The sequence below is a fragment of the Channa argus genome, chromosome 20 (genome assembly GCF_033026475.1).
Source record: "Channa argus isolate prfri chromosome 20, Channa argus male v1.0, whole genome shotgun sequence".
In the NCBI taxonomy this organism is placed as follows: domain Eukaryota; kingdom Metazoa; phylum Chordata; class Actinopteri; order Anabantiformes; family Channidae; genus Channa; species Channa argus.
Window position 1 is genome coordinate 15,922,001 of NC_090216.1, and position 21,463 is coordinate 15,943,463.

The following is a 21,463-nucleotide window of genomic DNA, read 5'->3' on the forward strand; positions in this document are numbered from 1 at the left end:
CCACTTGATCATATTAAATGAAATTACAGAGCACAGTCCAGCACATAGCTCTACCAAGGCGCTGGCTAGCAAACATCAAGGCTAATGCCAACAACTTCAGCAGTTCCACAGTAATTCAGATTGGGCCAAACCAATAATAGTATTTTATATATACTACTCACAAAACGTTAGGATATTTGACTTTCCGGGAAATTTTCAGAATGCACCTAAAATGCACTATAACCTTTACTTTTGCACTACAACCTAAATTTTTGAATGCACATGTCCAACTGTTTAATCTCAAAATTTATAATCACAAATAATTTTATGTCGTTTTTTTTCCCCCTTACTATACTAAAAATAAAACAAACTGTGATTTCTACATACTACTACATCTCTAATTACAAAAGATTATAACTGAATGAATCTGAAAATATTTTGAAATGAATTTTCCAGAGCGCATGAATCCTGGTTTCAGTTCTTTGGACTTGGTGTTTGAGAAGCTATGAGCCACTGATGCATCTACTTCTAGTCCTGTGGCTTTACTCTAAGACAAACTGAAGACAAAGTTGGCAGGTCAGCTTCAAACGGTTTCACTGAGATACCGGGAACTGCCGATGTATTAGCATCATTTAATATATTACTGCACTAAAACTACTACAAACCATGGAACACAAAACTTGGTTAGTACGATGAATGCCAGGGTATAAGAGAGACAGCTCTACCTGATATTGATCTGCCTCTTGATTGGCCAAAATGTCCTGTGAACTTTCACCTTCCACTTTGACAGTGAAGAACTGTTGCTCACACTAAGGAATATTAAAGAGCTCACTAATTAATGTTTCTGTAATAACATTAAAGTTTTCAATAACGAATAAACAAAATAAGAAAATGTACATGAACAAAAAACTGTTTTAATCCTGTTCTTATTATGGTTTTTCTATTCAATCTGATCTAAGTATATCCAGAAAAAAGCCCTAACCCCGTAAAAAAACTAACCTGTGAGCAACATTTAGGACCTCCTTTGGTATAAAAGTGACCTGGTTGGCAACGGTCCTCAGTGTAAATACATAATACTGCCATTTACAGAACATGTGTGTGATTGGAATTCTAAGAAACATTTAAAAGCACCATAAAAGCAGGGCTGGATATTGTTTTTATTGCTTTTTATAAGGATACCTAACCAATACTTTTACTCTGTTACCAGTTTGTGAACAATGCTTGTTTCTATACAAATTTTATATAATCAATTTTAATGAAAAGAAAAATACAATATGCCACAAGGTTTTATTTCTACTTTTTGCACCTTGGCACTTTCCAGTAAAAGCAGATTTCACTTTCACTCATGAAGGAGAATTTACTGTAGAAGTGTTGGATTGGACAAACTTAGTTTTAGCTTATTAATAATAAACTAATACAATGACAAATAAAACTGGGTATAGTTCCAAATATTTCAAGGCCAATACCAATACTTAGATACATGTTTCTAAATACATTTTTAAATATTACATTCAATAAAATGTATTTTAACAAAAAGAAAATTACGCTTCACATTATCCTACGTATGTAGTTTTTCATCGCCTTGACAATTTTTCACTTAAAGCAATTTTACAACACAAAAACACCTATTTACCACAACTTAAAGTTGTCTGCTAACATATAAATGAATAAAAATGTATGAAAACTGAATTCTTTGATAACTCCTAAGTTATTGACTGATGTACTTCCTGAACCAGGTCCCCTGTATCAAGATATTCCAATTTAAAGGAACAAATTGTAAACAATACAAATATTTTTAATACCAATTGAACAGCTTTAAGTCACTGTTGAATGCTACAAGTTTACTGGCTCACTTACGCTGAGATTTTTATGCTGAGTAATGAAATTTGGTATTGTAAAGGCTTTTTTCAATAGAAGCAATTCGGTCGGTGCCATAAAACTATTTAGGTTCTGTACCCAGCCCTGCAGAAACATGTCATTTACCAGTCACTACCAATCACACATATTTCATCAGCTTGTAGAAACCCTGTGTGAATTCTACAAGCCTGTATTGTTTTTGATCCGTAATACCAGCAGCTTCAGTCCTATAAATAGCACAGTGGCTGATGGAAAAGAATCAATCAGGACAACAACAAAGCTTCAGACAGATTCTTTGATCCCCTTGAAAACTTTTGACAAGAAAAGGTTGCAAGATTTGAATAATGCAGACTTTAAAGTTTTTTTACATTGAATGAGATGCTTGTATAGAATCAAAATGTCTCCATACTGGTGTTTTCACTGTAAACCACCTATTCTCCTCTCGCTGCACTGATGGGAGTATTTTCTTTCACATCGCTTGTCTGCATCCTGGCGTCACCCTATTGTTCCTATAGCAGCACTGAGCAGCCAACTGAGAGAGGGCCTCCCTCCTTTGCTGAGTCTGCCTCTTCCCTACCCGTCCCAAAAAAAAAACCATCCCCACTGAAACAAACACACACACACTTCTACGTGTACTGCAATGAACAGCAAATCTTTGGTAAATGTCAAGTCAGAGGACACAACACAAAGGCACTCCTGTGTAGCTGTACTGATGGCGCCTGGTAACACTGTCAGTGTGTACAGGAGGTGAGAGAAAATGATACACCGCAACACCTTTTCTGTACTCCAACCCTTTGTGCAAGGTCTTCAAAAGCAAAAAATAAAAATAACAAAATAGAAAAATACAAGTACGTACTCTCACAATGTCCCTCTGACCACACGCTAGTATTTACACAATGGAAAATACTTATTGCAGTCATTATTATTCATGGCAGAGTCTCATTTGCAGCATGGTTTCCAACAGCAACAATGTGAAGACACTCTGTCCTTTCCGCCCTCCCATGGGGTTAAAGGCAGGCCCCCGAATGGTACCACTTCCCCTCCTTGCTGGGCTCTAAGCCCACCAACTCCACACACAAACACACACAACTAAAAATTCTGGACACGGAACAATCCTTTCTCTTTGAATAGAAATGTACTCTTCCTTTGGTGTTTGCTGGCACTGGGGGTTTGAAGATTGTTTCCACAACCTCTGCTAAGTGAACTAGAGATGATGTCACCCATCACATCCGTGGGAAGCACTACAAGCCAACTTCAGTAACTTCAAACTTTGTAACTCCTAACATAACAAGCTACTCTTATAAAATACTCAAGACTTGTGTGTTACCTTGAGGCTAGTGTTGGATTGTGGATGGCTGAGGTTGTTAAATCTCCATGGTTCAGTGCGTTGGTCTACAGGTTCCCTATAGAGGTCAGGGGTCATACCATCAGTACTAGGAAGTTGGAATATTCCCATGGAGATAGGCCGCTCCTTCCTAAAAAAAAAAAAAATAATAAAAATAATATGATTAAATAAATAAATACAAATTTCTTTTTTCCCCTCTATTGATCATGAATGTTTGTCTGAATTTCATGGTAATTCATCCAATAGTTGATGAGCCATTTCAAACTTGACTAAAGAGGTGGGCAAACTGGCAAAAAATAAATGTAAAGAATTAGTTTGGTAGTAAATAAGCCTTTTTTCAAGGAAAGTAGTCCAACATCCCACATGTGGTGTGGGAAAGAGATTACATTGTGCGCTAGTAAGTGCAGGATATGTGATATATTTAATATATAAACACGGCTAAATGTCACTACAGTGAAAGTGACATTTAGAAACGACAGGTTATTGAGTAGGATAATAAAGTTTTATTTGATACTTAGTTCACCTATCCTAAAGTCTGTTACAGCATAGTGGAATTTAATCTTTTAGACAAAGTGAGAAACAAAAAAACAAACTACAAGACTGAGTCAAGACTTTGCAGAAAGGAGTTGCAACAAAACATCCCATGAGACAGTTTGGCACCAGAGTGGTGGGAAAAGAAACAAAACTGGTTGCCTCATAAACTCTATCACCTCCCACCTATTGGTCCACTGTCTGTCTTTCTGAGGGACATGCAGTTTTCAATATGTTTTAAGTAGCTGAAAGACAGATGCTGACACACAATAATCCAAAACAAATATCTCATAGCATTTACAGCTCTCATAACAAACTCATTACCCAGCTCAGCATGGAAGTGATCATACTCAAAACTTAATTTAACAACTCAAACGCAATGAAACTAGTAATAGCCAGTAGCAAAAAAACAACGTGAGCAGGTATGAAAAAAATCCCTCAGTGCAAGGACAAAAATGTCTGCCATGGTGAAAACAGCAGCCGACAGACAGCGGTAAAAAGCTGTAGCCCAAAAAACACAATGGACACAGCAGCATATTGAGAAGAGGAGGTCACATGCAGGCCACTGATGGGTAGCATTGCCACTGCCTTTTGTCTTTTAACTGAGCTGTGAGCAAAAAAATGCTCAGCGCAAGTCCTGCTTCCCAGCTTTATCTTGAAAAAGATGTTTATCAAGTTCTGGGAATATCCAGGTCAGATGCTGTGATCTAGATATGACACTGCTATCTCCACCTCTCTCTCTTGACCCACTTTTAGTGTGCTGTCTCATACTATCTGGCTATATTTTACTACCACGTGGCAGAACAATAAACTACATGGCTGCAAACTGTTGAAGATAAATTAAGATACAATTTTCACACACTTAAATAATCACAAATAAATGTTCAGGTTGTACCTGCTGGGTCTGGGTAAGGAAGGAAGGGAAGGCAGGGCAGGTAAACCACCATTAGAGACAGAGTAGTGAACCAGCAGCAGCACTGACAGAGAGACCAGTACAGCAGAGTTGATGACCACCGCTCCCCCGACAAAGCCGAAAACAAATAACAGCATACACCCAGGGCTCATGGCCCCCCCCAGATCATGGCCCACTGCCTCTCCACGGAAGATGGGGGGCCACAGATAGTCAATGAAAAGAGGTGGGGGGGTCACTGATGCACCATCTAAAGCTGAGGTCAGAGATCCTGTGTCCTTTGAGCTGAGTGTCAGTATTGAGTGCAGTTCAGCTTTGAGCCAAACAGAGTGGGAGCAAGTCAAAGGCAGAATGATCTGCCAGCATTAGTCACAAAACAGTAATCCTGGTGGCTTCAGCTGCAGCGATTGATTAATTAGCCGACCATCAGCGGCAGCAGCTCACAGCAGAATGATACATCATCCACAGAGCAGGGAGAGGCTCGTAGCAGCAGCAAACCCTGTCTCTCACGGTCTTCCTCTGGCAGGTGATTCTGTTTTCCTTCCTGTCCTCTGCTGAGATACGACACACGGCTGCCGCTGTGCAGTCTAGAATACTCTGACGCTCTCCCTCTCTCACTGCTATAGCACCCACCACCACTCCCTCTCTGTCTCTCACTCCATCTCTCCCTCTCTTTTGGATGCTGGGGCAATTTGTTCCATGTGTCACTTCTCAGACTGCATTTAAGTGGTTGATAAATGAGGAGGAACTAATGAAAATGCTTGCGTGTGTGTGTGTGTGTGTGTATGTGAATGATAGAGAAAAGGAAAGGTTGGTATTGGGTCTGGATTGCCTGCAGGGATAGTAAAGAAAAAAACAATGTACTCCCTTAATATACAGTTCAAAGTGCAGTAAAATGCTATACAGTACAGTGTCATCCCGTTATACAATATTCACACTTCCGTTACTTTTGCATGTTTGTAGTTGTAAAAAAGTAAATATATGGGTGTCCGTATAGTTTACCTTCTTGACAAATGTTTTAAAATAAAGTATCCATAATTCCCTTAAAGAGACCCTATTATGCATAATTTCAGGTTTACAGATGTGGACAAAAATAGTATATAACTTTTCCCAAAAAAAAAAACTACAGTTATTTCTGAAACAACCTGTGGGAAAAAAACAAAGAATAAGACTTTGTTTTGACTTTTGGTTTCAATCAGAATATTTGAAATTATACAATGGACAAACTAAACAACAGGGTGGCTGCTTTTTTCCAATTAAATTAATCTAAAGGGCTCATTACAAAAATAAATCCATGTGATGTTAATTATGGGAAAAAGATTGAACTATCACTATAATCCAATCCATAAACTTTTTATTTTCTTAGTTTATTTTAACGCCTGCCTTTTAAGGCCCTCTTCCCCCCCACATCCACTCCGTTCCGATTAGTCAGCTTGTAGAAGCCCACCGTTGAGTTGCACAGACTGGTGGAAAACCTTCGCACCTATCCCGAGCAATGGATGTAATATCAGAGCAGGTGCATGCTACTGTGTACTTTGTGAGTGTGTGGTCTGTTTGTGTGCCCACAACATTAGTACGTAGGACTGTTAAAAATGTTTTGGGAGGGTCCAGAGACCATCTCTAGGTCTAAACTCACAGGAAAGTCTTATGACTGATTAGACATGGTACATCATATGTGTGATTTCTCCCACATCCATTCAGCTCACAATTTTGAAACTTTGCATTGTTTAATATGGAAATCACAATCACCACAGTTAAGTTTCAACAAAAATACAAAAAGCAAAGTCATGACTCAACTGAGCAAAGAGCTGATATGACTGTATAACAGAGCTGGCTGATCACAAGATCGCTCCATGTGAAATAGGAATACATTAAAAAAGTCTACTAATAACCCTGTAGACACTGAAGCAACTACTACAGAGACCAGTGCCTGAGATGTGAGACAATGAATACAACTATTGCTCAAGTGATTCACCAGAGAGGCAAAAAAAGACATCTGGAAGACTTTATCATAAAATTGAAGAAGGTTTTATGATCAAACCACAGCCTGTTATTCATAAGGTGTGGTAAGAGCTACAGTTCCCTTTGGGGAGACCTCTGCAATCCTGGAGGACTTGTTATAATACATGATAACATGTTGCAAAATACAGAACAATCATGGAGGTAAAACAGCATCAACGGGCTAAACACAGCTTGCTGAATTGTTTGCATAAACTGCTTATAAACAATAATTTAAGCCCAATGACAATGGAAATTGAAGTTCCTATCAATGGGGGATCTGCTGACCCCCTGGCTCCCTGCAGCATGGTGCCCTGTCATAATCTGCTCTGCAGATGAGCAATGAACCACAAAGATCATCATCCCATCAAAGCAGATTACTCTAACAACTGCCAAACTACCACCCTCATCTACACAACATACTCAGCATCCTTTATCTGTCCCATGGTTTTCCAGCTTGGGACCTGTAATATCTAGATTTGTGCTTTCTTCTCCTTTTCCTGGATTGATGCTTTTCTCACTTTCTCTGCTTCTGCTCAGACAAGTTCACTGGCCTAGTTCTTTCTCTTGCCTTTACAGAGGATTTGTGTGTGTAGGAGTAAAGCTTGCAGTGGTTAGAACTGTTCCATTTGTGTTTTAGACCTGGAAAAGCACTGACACAGACAAGTTTAACGGCAAATGTTTATTTATTTATTTCAAGCCTTAACCTGCAGTGAGTGCCCAGCTCTTCATACAGTCTTACTATACAGTCTTTAGAAATAATAATAAAGTCAAAAAAGTCATAAATAACCTTTAGATTGTCCCCTGGCTGAATTTTGCATGGGTAAATTCCATGTAAAGGTCAAGTAAAACACTGAGTGTTAATAAGACGTATTCATTGTATGCAAATAATTTCTCCCTTATATCTCACTGGGTACCTCAATTAAAGCTGACTGGAATGTCCCTCTCCTAACTGTTTATGTTTATGGAACAGAATATTTCTACTAATAAAGATTATATCAGTTATAAGTCATTGAACTGTATTGTATGCGTTACATGCATCCAGTTTCAGGGCTGTGCATCTGTCTGACTAAGGGACACACACACACACACACGACCATGTTTACTTGTGTTTCAGAATGTAACTGCTGTGTAACAATCAGAATTCATCAGGATTAGTTCTCGCTAATGCTGCTCCCTCTCTTCATTCACTCACTATGTCAATCTACCTTTGCTCTCCATTTTAACGAGCTGGGGAGGAGGGTGCAATTAAATGGAGAGTTTAAGGACAGCACCAAACAAATCATATCGCCTTTAGCAAGTCATCAATGTCTTGTGAGTAGAAGGGGATGTAGGACAGCAAGGGAAATTTAAGCACAACAAAGAGGAACAGCTCTCAGATCCCACTGTACCTACCTGTGACACATTACAGCTATTTTCAAATGTTAACAAGCATTGGTCCAAACTGAAGTCACATTGTCGAAACTCGTCTCTTTGGCCTCCTTTTCTGCCAAACTCAGGAGAGAGGGTGGGTGTGTTATACAAAATGTAACGCAAATCACTATGCAAGCAAACTGCTGCATTGTTGATTAATTCTTGTTGCCGGTGCTTAGTTTGAACCATATATGATATATGTTTTGTTGGTGAGAAAGAGGGGAGCTGAACGGTTTAGCTGAGATGTATGTCTGTATTGTGGGAAGACTTTTGAAAAAGTGGTTTCAATGTTGACTAATGCTTGTTAGCAATTGAAAAATTTGGCCTGTCATTTAGGCATGGTAGGGGGTCTCGTTGCACTAGCACTAAGGGAAACACTGCATATAGTTATTGAAGGCTTATTAAGTAGAGATAATGATTAAATGGCAAGAATCTGATTGTCTATGTTTCTGTTCTGTAAAACTTGAAATGTGGGTAAAAGTGCACACTTCAATACACATTGCTTTGGGCCTGGCCTGAATGATACTCTCCATGCCAGAGGTCTTGGAGACTGCCAAGCAAAGGCTCAAAACCTTGGTTAATAAGCTGAAGAGGAACAGCAGACCCACCAAAGTAGCTGAAGACTGAAGAATACTGTAAAAACATATGGGAGAAGGAGGCATTGTATAACAGCAGAGCCCAGTGGCTGGTGGAAACCTTCCTGAACAAGATCCAGTAACCATCACGGTAACAAACATCCAAGAGAGGGCCTCAAGCATGAAGAATTGGACAGCACCAGGCCCTGACATGATCCATGCCTACTGCTTAAGGAGATTAATCTGACTCCATGAGCACCTGGCAGCACAAAAGAACAAGCTACTAATGGATGGAACCCACCCTGAATGGTTAACTGAAGGCTGCAAAGTTCTGATCCTGAAGGACCCCCAGAAGGGAGCAGTCCCATACAACTACTACCCAATAACCTGCCTCTGCACAACATGGAAGCTCCTGTCAGGCATCATAGTGGCTAAGATGAGCAGGCACATGGAGCAATACATGAGCAGAGCCCAGAAAGGAATTGGTAGTAACATCAGAGGAGCAAAGCTACACTCGAGACTGCAAGACCAGACATACCAGCCTACCCACTGCATGGGTTGACTACAAGAAATCTTATGACTTAATGCCTCACACATAGATCCTGGAATGCTTGGAAGAGTACAAGTTCAACAGGACTTTAAGAGCCTTCATTGAGGACTCAATGGGGAAGTGGAAAACAACCCTAAAGGCCAGCTCCATACCAACTGCGCTTGCCGGCTGGCTGGCAGTAACATCAAGCTGTATGCCCATGTGGAGTCAACGTGATATTGACTCACTGATCCATACCCCCAGGATATAGAGCCAGGACATTGGAATGTCATTTAGACGGGAGAAGTGTGGTCGAATGAAAACAAGGAGAGGAAAGTTAGTCTGTCATTGTACTACCAAAAGGCAAGATAGCAGATGTTGAGGATAGCTACAAGTACCCCTGATGCCGACCCTCGATGGAAGCCTTCAGTCAGTAATTTAACATATTCTCTTTGGTCTTAGAGTAAACTACAACTTTTGGGTAGCACAGGATACCAGATGCAGGCTATAACAAGACTCTTACTTAGTGCCAGTAAGTGTAAAAAAAAAATGGCTGTTTTGCTTAAAAGGGTCATTCTGAAAAAAGATAGTCCTATGATTGCAGAAAATGTGTATTGTGCCCACATATGATTTGAGAGAAATGGCAACTACATTAGACCTGGAGAGACTGAGATTTTATAACAATGACAAAGATGACGTTGGATAGAATTTAAAGGCCTCTGCAGAACTTTGTTCAGAGTTAAGAGTAACGCTTTCTGTTCAATACAAGTCACCTCCCTGTGTATATTCCTTTTTATATATACACACACACAATTTAATTTTATACTTTTTTTACTTAGGAAAACATTGCTACATATTTGTCTTTAGTTATTGCTGTTATTTTGAATGCGCTGCGTTTGTCTGTGAAACACAAAAACTAATCGGAATGAAAAACACACTGACAAATGATATATGTCCAGGTGAATGCAGGCACTGTGTTGAATTGAAAATAAACAGTATATAGTGAGAAAAAACCTGGTCTGCTTTGTTTATGTTGTCTCACCGTGTTCTGGCTGATGTGCCTGTGCCTGTATCTGAGGGGTCTGTTGGTGTTGCTGCATGTTGGTGCTTACTTCGCTCCAGATGCTCCATGTAGCTGTGGATCATCTGAAAAAGTATAACACAGACAAACATAGTATTAAAGACAATATGATCACTTGTTAATTTTACTTCATATAGAGTTCATGTATTAAGAATTTTTATTTGACTCTGAAAGGTTTATGTATCCAAAGGCATTTTAAAAAGCTCATCTACTACAAATAGTACTTTGAAGCCACAGTATGTTGAAGTATATGTGGCCTTAAATTGTTATTTGATAATAGATCACTGATATACAGTATGAAATATAATATGTTGAGGTACAGGTGTGACAGATAGACTCACAATAAAATTATGTAGTTATATCAACAATGTGTAGCTGACAGCTTTTTTTTCCCTCTATTCAGCATTATTCAGATGAGCAGGTGGTTGCTGAGGCCTAACAGGTTTGTTTAGACACTGAGGCAACTGTTAGTATGCATAATGCACAACAGACCAATGGCTCAGCTAATATATAATTTAGCTTTCATTTTTATCTGCCATATAGCTCACAAAATGTATATACCCACCATTCTTGATATTTTATTACATTTCATCTTAAAAATCAAAATGGGACATTTTCTTTTATTTTCTACATTTTTAAAAATGAACAGATCTTAATTACAGTGGCAACTAGTTATATATTTTTATTACATTCATCACTGTTCAAAATTATGTGCGCTGCCACTGTATGAATTACTTAATCGAAAACATTTTTTTTTAAATCCTAAAACCTCCTACCTCTGTGTGTCTCTGATGAAGGGCATTGTACTCTTTCTTGAGCTCAGCTTCTCTTTCTTCTAACCTGCTAACTGCATAAGAGAGAAAACAAAAAATAAAAATATATTAAATCAGAAGAAACAAATCAGGTCTCCTGTACAAACCCAGTGTCTTACCTCACATTATGAATCACACAGTGGTGAAAGGGCTTAGTTCTTGTAATTACATCTCAGAATCAGCAGAGGGCCACACTGTTTTAACAAACCCCTCTTGGGCCACAACAGACAGAGAACCTTAATAGGATTATTTCACCACTTTTAAGCTTACAGTTTCCTATGAAACCAAATATGTATCGATAATGCCAAATACCACAGTGCAATGTCAAACACCACCATTTATTTCATCAAAAGGACAGGTGATTTTGATATTTTGTCATTGGTATGATAAAACAAAAAACTACCAATTGCTATTAAAACTCCAGTTAATAATAAAATATTGAAAAACAATATATACTTTTTAATGTTATTACCAAACAGAAGAAAAACAAGGCATGAGAAAACCACAGACCTATCTGTGAGGCAATCACTGGCCTCAGTCATATTCACGCAACCATACAACTTACAGATTCCATTTTTTGCGGCTCTCAGGTGGTACAGTACACTCGTAGTCGCAGCAGTTTAACAGAGCACTTTTCAATAGCAAACCATACAAGTGACCTCTGACTTAAGGTTGACACTAAAACATACCTTACAACCCACGGATAGTCATGAGTGATACAATTCCACAGGACCTTCCATGCTTAATGTTTGATACAGCAAAGGCTTTCAGTGACAAAATGGCTCTTTTACCAGATGTATAGCAAGGTTTACTCTAGGTACAAAATTAGGAAACACCTATGTACTTGAACAGTGAAGCGTAACTGTTCAGACAGCAGCTGCACAGAATGACGAAACTGTGATAGATTGTGGTTATGAGAGTGTCGACAGAACAACAGTGGAGCAGAAAATAACACAAGTAAAAGTTTGTTATCCTGAAGGAAAGTCCCACATCTTAAATACCTTAAAAATCATATTAAGGTTAAGTGAGGTTTCTAGTAGTGGAGTTAATTTGAGATAACGAGTGACTGTAAGGGTGTGGGCACACTTATATGTCACTGAACCATATTGAAATGTGATAGTTCATCTTAGATTTTTTTTACTGAATCCAAATAAAATATAACATTTTAGAATGTGGACAGGGGTCAACATACAAAATATCTATTACTGGCCAGGATCAACAGGTTGTGTCAGAGCACATAGGAACCAGCTATTATTCCTAAAGAAAGAAGCTGCATTTTTAAATTAATTTAACAGTTGCTGGGGGCCTGGTGGCTCAATGGTAAAGCATTCGCTTGGTATGCAGAAGGCAGCAGGTTGGAATCACACACCAAGTGTGGCCCCACCCAGGGACCAAGGGCAACCTTGGTGCCGGTACTGAGCCCGGATAAAAATGGGAGGGATCCAGCAGAAAGGGGATCAGGTGTAAAACTCATTTTTAACATGCGGAACTCATTCCGCTGTGGCGACCCCTGAAGGGACAAGCCAAAAGCCATTGATCAAAATAGTTAGCAATTATTTTTCTGTCAATCGATTGATTGTTTACTTTTCACTACCTACTACCCTCCTGAACTGAGTGACTTGGGTGGGGTGGCTATAGGTCAGATGGTAGAGAAGTAGTACAACACCTGGTTTCTCCTGGCTACATGTTAAAGTGTCCCTGCAGACACCGAATCCCTACCTTGTCCCTAGTGTCTGCTACTTGCTTGTAAGTCTTTTTGGATCGAAGGGTCTGCTAAATGACTAATTGCAATTCTAAATAAATTACTCTACACTGCAAGCAAACCAATAAGAGCAAAAGACATTTAAAAAGAGAGCAATGAAATAATAACATTAAGAAACAGAAAATATACATGACATGATCAAACACAGCTTTAGGCAACATGTATAATTATAAACACATGAAACTAAACAGACAGAAAAAGGGGAAATGTGATACTGAAAGAAATTAAAAAAAAAAAAAAAAATCTCAAAGGTTTCAAATTTTCCCTTAGCATCATTGAGGCGTATGTTAAGCCCCTGCGGTGGAACAAGCTAGCAGTCACACACTGTCAACAGAGCGGTCATGCACACATCATGAGGGTTTACTTTTGTTGCCGTGGAAAGATTACAACACTGTGAAACACGAGGAAAATTACACTGTCCTTTACATTAAGACGTTTGCTCTTACTTCAGAATAACAAGTAATAATAAGTGGTCAGTATTTATATGCTTCTGTTAGGTGTTTAAATATTTAACACTGTTAGACAGTGAAATGTTCTTTAAAAATATCTAAACTAACAAAAATCATTGTCTTCTAGGTAAAACTTTTAAAGCAGGCCATGTACCCAAGGCCATATAATACTTTTATTACTTTCTGGGCTTTGGACATGTTTGTTCTTTTTTATTCCAGCTCAATTACAGTAGCAGTATGTTGGCCTTTATGGACCTGGAAGTCCTCTGACTCACTGGGTCACAAAACCTGCCAATGGTCTGTGTGTGTGTGTGTGTGTGAGAGAGAGACTTTACCAGTCAGTTGGTGATATGTACAATACAATAAACTTACTCTGATCTCCATAGTTTTTAGTTTTTAGCTCCAGCTGACGTGTGTGAGACTCCAGCATCAATAGTCGACCCTGGAGGTCCTTCTTCTCTCCCTCTTGGGAGTCTTCAAAGACGATGTACCTCTGCAGAAAAATAAATAGATAACAGTCATTTATTTTATGAACATTTGTGAACTTGCATTGAAAAGGTGGATGATTTGTTAAAGCGAAAATGTCACATGTGAAGTGAGCGGTCATTTCCTGTTAGCTAGTCTGACATCACCTGTGAATGTCTCCCAATCATCACTACTGTATGGATGAAATTAAACCTTTCTCGAGTATGCATGAAAAAAAAGGTGGTGATGGAACAGATGTTGCAGACTACATCCTACATTTGTGTGAATGATAAGGAACTGCTAGTACTAACGATGTTGATACCAGAGAAAAACAGCATAAGACACCTGTCTTCTGTCAATTGTGAAAGTTCATATGACCTCGCTAAGCTAATGGCTAGAGCTAGAGGCTTTGTGTGTATGACAAGTTTGTAACAGCATCAGTGTCAAGGTTGTTTTTTTCCCCCGGACATCTACACAGAAGTTGTTGTCACTAACCTCAGGGCATCTTGAACCTATTATTCTGTGATTATCAGTATAATGACAGCAGTGATATTATCCTCGGGAATCAGGTTTTTAACTGATCCTAGCAACGCTCGCCCGACCGTCTCAAACCCCTAACCCACTCAGTGCCCAAATCTAATCCATTTGAAGCTGGGTCAACCGCAGTTTCCCTGGTGCCGAGTTACACTGATAGTAAACATAAAGATATAATAGACAGGAAAGATAGATAAGATGAAAGTGTTTTGAGCTTTGACAATTTCTAAAGTTACAAATAAGATTCAAGTCATATAATCTTGACTTAAACATATTTATCCGCTGACATTAATAGTCATTTTGAAATTTAAACAGTTTTGACAAGCAACTTTGATCAAAAGTAGAACAAAACAATGGAATCCCATGTGTGTGCCCTTTCCGGGTATGGTATTGCTCCAGCATGCAGTTCCCTCCAAAAGTATTAAATATGAAATACTGGCACTATTAAATTGTATTTGATGTACACAAAAACATTTGGGTTCAAGATTTTTTTTAAATGAACAGGAGATATACATTAGGGAATAGGTTCGAGGTTGTTTCATAGATATTGATTTAAATACCAGAATTTGCCGATGTGCAGAAAACATCAATGAACTGGCCTTGCCGGTCCAATACTTTTGGAGACTGTATTTATCGGCTGACTCTGTGGTAAGTAAATGTGAATGGCAATAATAAGTATGAAAAATATTTTCCTGCTTTCTTGATTGGTTGGCTTTGTTATCAGGTGCCCATCTTTTGCTACAACAGCTGATTAGTGGAGTCAGGTGTCAGATTACATGCAAAGCCTTTCGTATGCGTGTAGACATGCAGTCTTGTGATGTGGGTGCTCTCTGAGGATAAGATGCTCTGAGGCAGGGCCTGGGTAGGGTGTAGATGTCATCTGCAAAGAGATGAGGATCACCTGAGCACCCTGTTATAAGCAGCCTCTTCTTTAAATGCACGTCACTTAAGATTGGAGATGTCCAACGAGTGTAATACTAAGATCTCTTTGTGAAGTCTTTAAAAACGAAGCCTGTAAAATTAAGTCTTTATTTTTGTCTTTAACAGAAAGACTTTATTGATTGGCTGAGATGTTTGTCTCTGCCTGTGGGCTTTCAAACTATTTCAGTGTAGAGCACTTTATTTGCTTCTCTGAATGCCCCTTTTTTATCAAGGGGCATCCAACAAATAAAAAGGTAAACTGATTTTTTTTCGTCATTGTGAAACTGAAGTTTGTCTGTATCGGGGGCGTTATCTGGGGCTCACCATCCACAAGCCGCCCAAAAATCCCTACCCACAGTGGGGGAAGGGGCTCTTGTGAATACGAGACTCAGTGGGGTCTTGAAGTACAAGAAGCATTGTAAGAACTGAGGTATTGATAGTAATGCAGCTTTACCCATGTAAACGTACTAAGAACATTAACATAGCACTGGGCTAAACTACTGATGGGAGGATTGATAGGAAGGAGGAGGCACACACTGCAAGTGTAGTCTAAAAAAAATAAACTGAGAAGAAATGTAAATAGGTCAAAAGCCTTATTTACGTACAGATTTCTTTAATTATGGCAGTATGAGAATTACGGGGAAAATACCTGCATACTCCTTAAAGGTGAATTAATGGTAAACATCATAAAAGACTAGCTTATTACCACACGCTTACATTCCCTCCTATGCTATCAATACATTCATTAGAACAACCACACACACATTTAAATCACAGATTGCTACACATCATATGACTAAGGAAGGAGTTTTGTGCATGTGACAATGCTCCAGAGAATGAGTGTTCCAGCATGTTAACATGCACTCTTGCCCCTACGCTGTATGTATAATGCTCCCTTTGTTCCCGAGTGAAAACACACTGATGCACACTAACACATGTAGCCGGAGCACAAGTGCAAGCATACCCACAAACACACACACACACACACACAGAGGGATCCACTGTATTGGGACTCAATTGACAGAGAATGAAATCAACTCCTCTTAGCTTTTTTGGCTGCAGGTTGCTACTGGGAGATTTTGGAAAACTGGGCTGTGTGAGACAATCGCCACAATATGCAGTAATTTGAGTGAAAAGACACTGCAGTGTGTGTATAATAAAAAGTATAACATGGATGTTAAACATTCGGCTTTCTGATGAGAAAATTTGAGCATTAAAAAGTACACACTGCAATGACTAATTAGCTAGAGGCTCTGCATATCATCATTCAAATCACAACACTCACAGCTGCTGAGAAATACACTGGAAGCTGCAATGATCAGACTCCTAATGGGTCAACTGGCATTATGTATATGGGCACTATATGTGTGGTCTTTTGCAGGTCAGCAGACAACCCTGAGTGGACAAAAGACGTGAGGGAAGTGCTGTTTTTCGACAAGAATTTCCTGCCTTGCCTTTTCCTCTCCTCTGCTCGTATTCCTCTTGGCTTACAACAGCAAAAAGAAAAGAACTTGGCTCATACAGTGTGTTTGTTAAGATTAATCTGCTTCTTTGTTTCTACAGTGACTTGTCACCCAAATAAGCAGCTTAGAAGCGTCTGTGCCAGGCTACTCATTAGTCTCTGTTGATTAGGAGTTGCTTGGTTGGCGGGTAAACACTGCATTTAAATAGCCAGAGTATGTTATGAACTTGTTTAAAATGTTTTCACAGTTTACCCATGTAAAATGTCAGTCGTCTGTAAGTCACAGTTATACAAGTGATGATGGTTATTAACAATATGAGGCAGACATGGAAGGCTGAGTGTACAGTTTATCTGGGGGTCAGTACCTATTTGGGCAAACGGAAGTCAAGAAGTTTCACATTTGGCAACCACTAAAAGGTTGTCTGCTACAGACTACAGGTGTACAACAGGAGAAAACTCAGCAGCAGCAGCAGCAGCTGGCGTGGATAAGGAAGAGAAACAGCATTAACTACAGCTTTACCTCATAAACATGGACAAATTCTTGCCATTTACCTCATCATTTTATTTTAATCTACAAATATGCAAGTGAAAAAAAAAACTTTTAGAGATTATAAAATGTATGTCATGCTGCGATTAATTTTTGTGTTTGTACACCATGTTTTAAATCCTTTAAATGTAAACTATTTAAACAACTTTATAGCAAAACAGAAAGGTGTGCAGGTAACAAGCCTAACAACAATTAAATAGAAAATGCTGCTGTCTGACTTTTACTTTTATGTGTGCAGCAGAGTGACACCACAGGGGGAGATAAAGGTAAGGGGCGACACAAGCAGCTGATAAACAACAGGAACTGTCTGAATTTTAAAGAATCCACAGGGGCAAAGTGACTTATTTGGACTTGGTGACAGTTCAATTTTCTATCAGATTTTAGACAGATTTTGTTTTAGAAATGAGGCGACATCTTCCCGTTGATGATCGTTCCTTTTATTCAGACTTCCTATCAGCTGTATGTTCCCAGCCTTTTGTTACGCACTTGGGCGGTTGGAAAAAGCTAATCAGAAAACTGGTTAAGCATATACATGGCAAAGAAATTGGCCGTCGCCAACAGAACTCTACCAGGGGTAATCAGGTTATTCCCTACCCTGATTACAAAAACCAGCTTTCCTATTTTCATTACAGTTAAGTAATCAGCTTTCCCGAGAGAAAGCCAAATGCAACCTGGCTACCCAAGTCCACGATTTTGATGTTTTTTCAGCGTTTTGAAATGGGTGGGGCTCACACTACTAAGCACCAGCAAGGATTTAACAACATTTGAAAGAGAATCTGATGACAGTTTTTGGGCTATTTGCTTATGCAAGCACTGTTAATCAAATAAGAACAAACCACACTAAAACACACACAAACTCACACCTTCTGAGTTCGCTTCCTAAAGCTATAAGTAACACATTATAAAGTGTAGTTGTTCATTCAAGTGGTTTATTCATCAACATCCACACAGAGGATGTCATGTCAAACCTCAAGACCAGCAGACTATCACACCTACATAAAAGTGAACTTGCTGCCTGACTGAGTGAAGAACGTCTTCTACATTGAATGAGGTATTTCCCACACAGCATGAGCTCATAACATATTGATGCACAGGTCTATCTAAAAGCATTAGCAACACGTTACAACAGGACATAAATTATTAACACGCTGCTTTGTGACCTGTTGCACTTGTCATTCAACATTCAAATGGCAAGTCAACAACTAGAAGAACACCGAGGAAGGACATGTACACTTATAATAATATCATTTAATAAATCATAATTAACTATAAATTATAATTATTATATATTCAAACACTTGTGTTGAAAAATGTCTAATGTTTTAATCCCCTTTCCAGTCTAAACCATAGTGGAAATTGTGGCACAACTGTTTAAATGGACAGGTAAAAAAAAAATGCAGATGTATATGTAGATTTTTTTTTTAAATAGAAAATCTCTAATACTTTTTGGTTTTGGTCAATTCTCACTGTAAAGTTATTATGTTATGGAGGCTTGTTTATGTCTATAAAATCAATAACAACTTTCAAGTCTTGCAGACCTAAATCATGAGCTGAAAATAACAATCTGTGTGTTTACTGTCTTCTTGCACAAGCATGAGAGAACACGTGTAATCAAACAGGAATTTGGTGAATCTTGGTGACTAGTTTAGATTTTGACCTCAACAGCGCTGACCATACAAGTATTAAACTGTGAATAAGCACCCAGAAGTAGTCATCCCTCCAACACCATCATCACACCCAATATTTTCAAAAGAAAGCATAAGCATTTAAAGAGCTGCCTTAACACATTAAAAACGACTTAATACTTCATCTAGTTTTTAAAACAATACAAACAATATCCATCTTTTTCTACCGACGATATGCAACAGGCGTCTTAGAGTGTGGTGTGTTTTGATGATTCTTTTTTTTATTATTTAAAATAATGACTTAGTTCTTTTTCTCTACTCCCTTGCTTTGTAAAATGTTCTGCTTTTTCCTATTATGTTAAGGGTGCGTGTGAGTAAAAATGTTTTTTGATGGCACTTCTTCATTTATTTACACAATTTCTTACTTGTATTATCTTCTTTATTCTCATTGTTAGTGGGGTTCCCATCTGCTGTAATGCTTCTTCAGGAAGTGCTGTGCCCTGTGACCTTTGGTTGGGAGGGAACTAATTACATAGTCATACCTAACAATAGACATTGACAGTGAGAGGGACAATCAACACACGTGTTTCCAGGAATAAAGCTGAGAGTATGTGCTAACAGGCTAACTACAGTATGCAAAACACAGCACTGTGGATCTTACAGCATTCACCCATGGATTTAGCACAGGCTGTGGATTCAAGATTTCTAACAGGTCTCTTGATTATAAAAAAGAAAAAAAGAAAAAAAAAATCAGATGATGCAAGAGGCACCAAGAAAATATTCTGATGGTAAGCAGAGGAGTGACAAAAGCTCCAAAACAACAGCGTTACTATTAAGTTATAATCAAATACTATGCTGCTGGAATTCTACATACACCCCATAAAATAAGATATTGAGTCACCTGAACAGGAGAAAACACTACAAGAGCAACACAACAGTGCATCACAGCTGACAAACTGTGTTCTGATGCTCTGATGATGAGCATGCGAGAAATGTAAACACGACACTAAATGTGATCACTAACAATGACATTTGAGTGTTGAGGATGAGCAGGAAGCAAACGCATGACAAACAACTCACTTTACTTTGCATGTCTTGGGCATGGCTGAAAACCAATGTTCAGGTATTACCAGTTAAAATACAGTCGTGGGCATTAATATTAATGTAACATTTGCTGCAGGAGGGGGGATCCCAAGAGCATCCTCCATGCTGACATCCTTGAGCTTGCAGTACAGTTTGTATTGATCTAGTGTTAATATTTGCAGTTCATCAAAGTCTGATTTTTTTTTTAATTACTTAGCTTAACTACGTCCAACTAATTAAGCTGCATTTCTTGAAAAAAAAAAAAACACACTTCAGTTTATGGGGAAATCCTGCCTGAGTTTCAATTCATTTTCTTCTAAAAAAAGCACCAAAGTGGGCGGGCATAAAGTAACGTTGACGAGCCATTTATAAAGTGTAATTCTTCAGTTTTGTTTGGGGTTTGTAAGTATGACGAATCATATAAAAGTAATTACATGCAACAAATAATAGCTAGCAATAATATAATATGTCGTATAAGCTGCGCGACAGTGAAGTGCCAGATTTTGGACTCGGGTTTGGCGTTTGACCTGTTCATTCTTAGTACATAATAGGAGCCTTTAATCTATAATCCGGTGTAGAAAGGTCTTGGGGTTGGGCTGTGAATACCCACCTCTTCGGCGTGTTTTCTCAGTGCTTTCTCTCGTTCATACTGGGTAACAAGTTGCTCGTTGTCCTCCTTCAAAAGCTCCAGCTCCACTTCGTGCTCCTGGTTGACAGCGAACACCGAGTCCAAGTTCTCCAGCACGGCGACGACCAGCGGCATTAGCTCCTTGACTACGTCCTCGTCGTATTTCTCAATAAGCCGCTCAAACTCACGGTATATCGAACTGGCCAGACCCGAGACCCGCTCGGACATCATGCTAGAGTTAGCGGAGTCGTCCTGATACAGGACTACGTCGTCCAGCTCCATTTTCTTGCCTTCAGTTGCACTTCTGTCCCCGCTAACGTTAATAAGCTAGCCGTGAGCTTCAGCCGTCCAGAAGCTGTCCGCCTCTAGTTTCTGCGCTGTATGCCTAAAACATAACTTGGATATTGTTTGTCATACAGTGGAGACACTGTACTTCAAAACCAAAGCCCGTGTTTACTGGCTGTGTGCACGGCTAACTTTAAACGCTTGTTAGCGCTCTAGCTAGCTCTACTGGAAAGTCTTTACTTGGCTCCTGATTAGTTTCCCCGTCCAACAGATGAGCCCCTGCTGCTGCCTTCATGTGCTGTCGTAAACAAGGTGACGAGCACGCAACCACAGCAAAAAACAAAACAAAACAAAAAACACACACAATTAAAGAGTTGAAAAAAAAAAACGCTAATAATGTAATAATAATGGAAGTCTAGTGTGCTGCTGTGTAGCGAGGGCGTGGTATAAACATTGGAAATTTTCGCACTGTCCAGGCTGAAATACATATTTCGTCTGACTTGTTGCTCATATAGTTGCTAGCATGTGACGTTTAAGGGGCGGAGGTTAAAACAGTTTCAAAACAGTTAGAAATTTATACAATTTAATGACATAAATGTTATGGGGTTTTTTTTGGAAAATAAAATAAGTAGACACATCTTAAATACTACAAACACGGATTTGATACTAATT

At 38.9% G+C, this 21,463-nt stretch overlaps 1 protein-coding gene across 5 annotated transcripts in view; it reads right to left on the bottom strand.

The window, feature by feature from the left end:
- The window catches only part of spag9b (sperm associated antigen 9b), a 34,133-nt gene extending 12,885 nt beyond the window's left edge, over positions 1 to 21,248 (bottom strand). Inside the window, exons 1-6 of one of the 5 annotated variants that reach the window (XM_067488304.1) lie at positions 20,489 to 21,248; positions 13,614 to 13,734; positions 10,995 to 11,065; positions 10,180 to 10,283; positions 3,164 to 3,311; positions 705 to 788 (exon numbers count right to left, since the gene is read on the bottom strand). In XM_067488304.1, the coding sequence (XP_067344405.1) occupies positions 705 to 788; positions 3,164 to 3,311; positions 10,180 to 10,283; positions 10,995 to 11,065; positions 13,614 to 13,734; positions 20,489 to 20,788 (828 nt within the window). In that variant the 5' untranslated portion in view covers positions 20,789 to 21,248. Of the gene's footprint in view, positions 1 to 704; positions 789 to 3,163; positions 3,312 to 4,607; positions 5,248 to 10,179; positions 10,284 to 10,994; positions 11,066 to 13,613; positions 13,735 to 20,488 lie in introns of those variants that run through there. The other 4 variants (XM_067488307.1, XM_067488306.1, XM_067488309.1 and 1 more) reach the window with 4 other exon arrangements.
- Between the last annotated feature and the right edge of the window lie 215 nt (positions 21,249 to 21,463).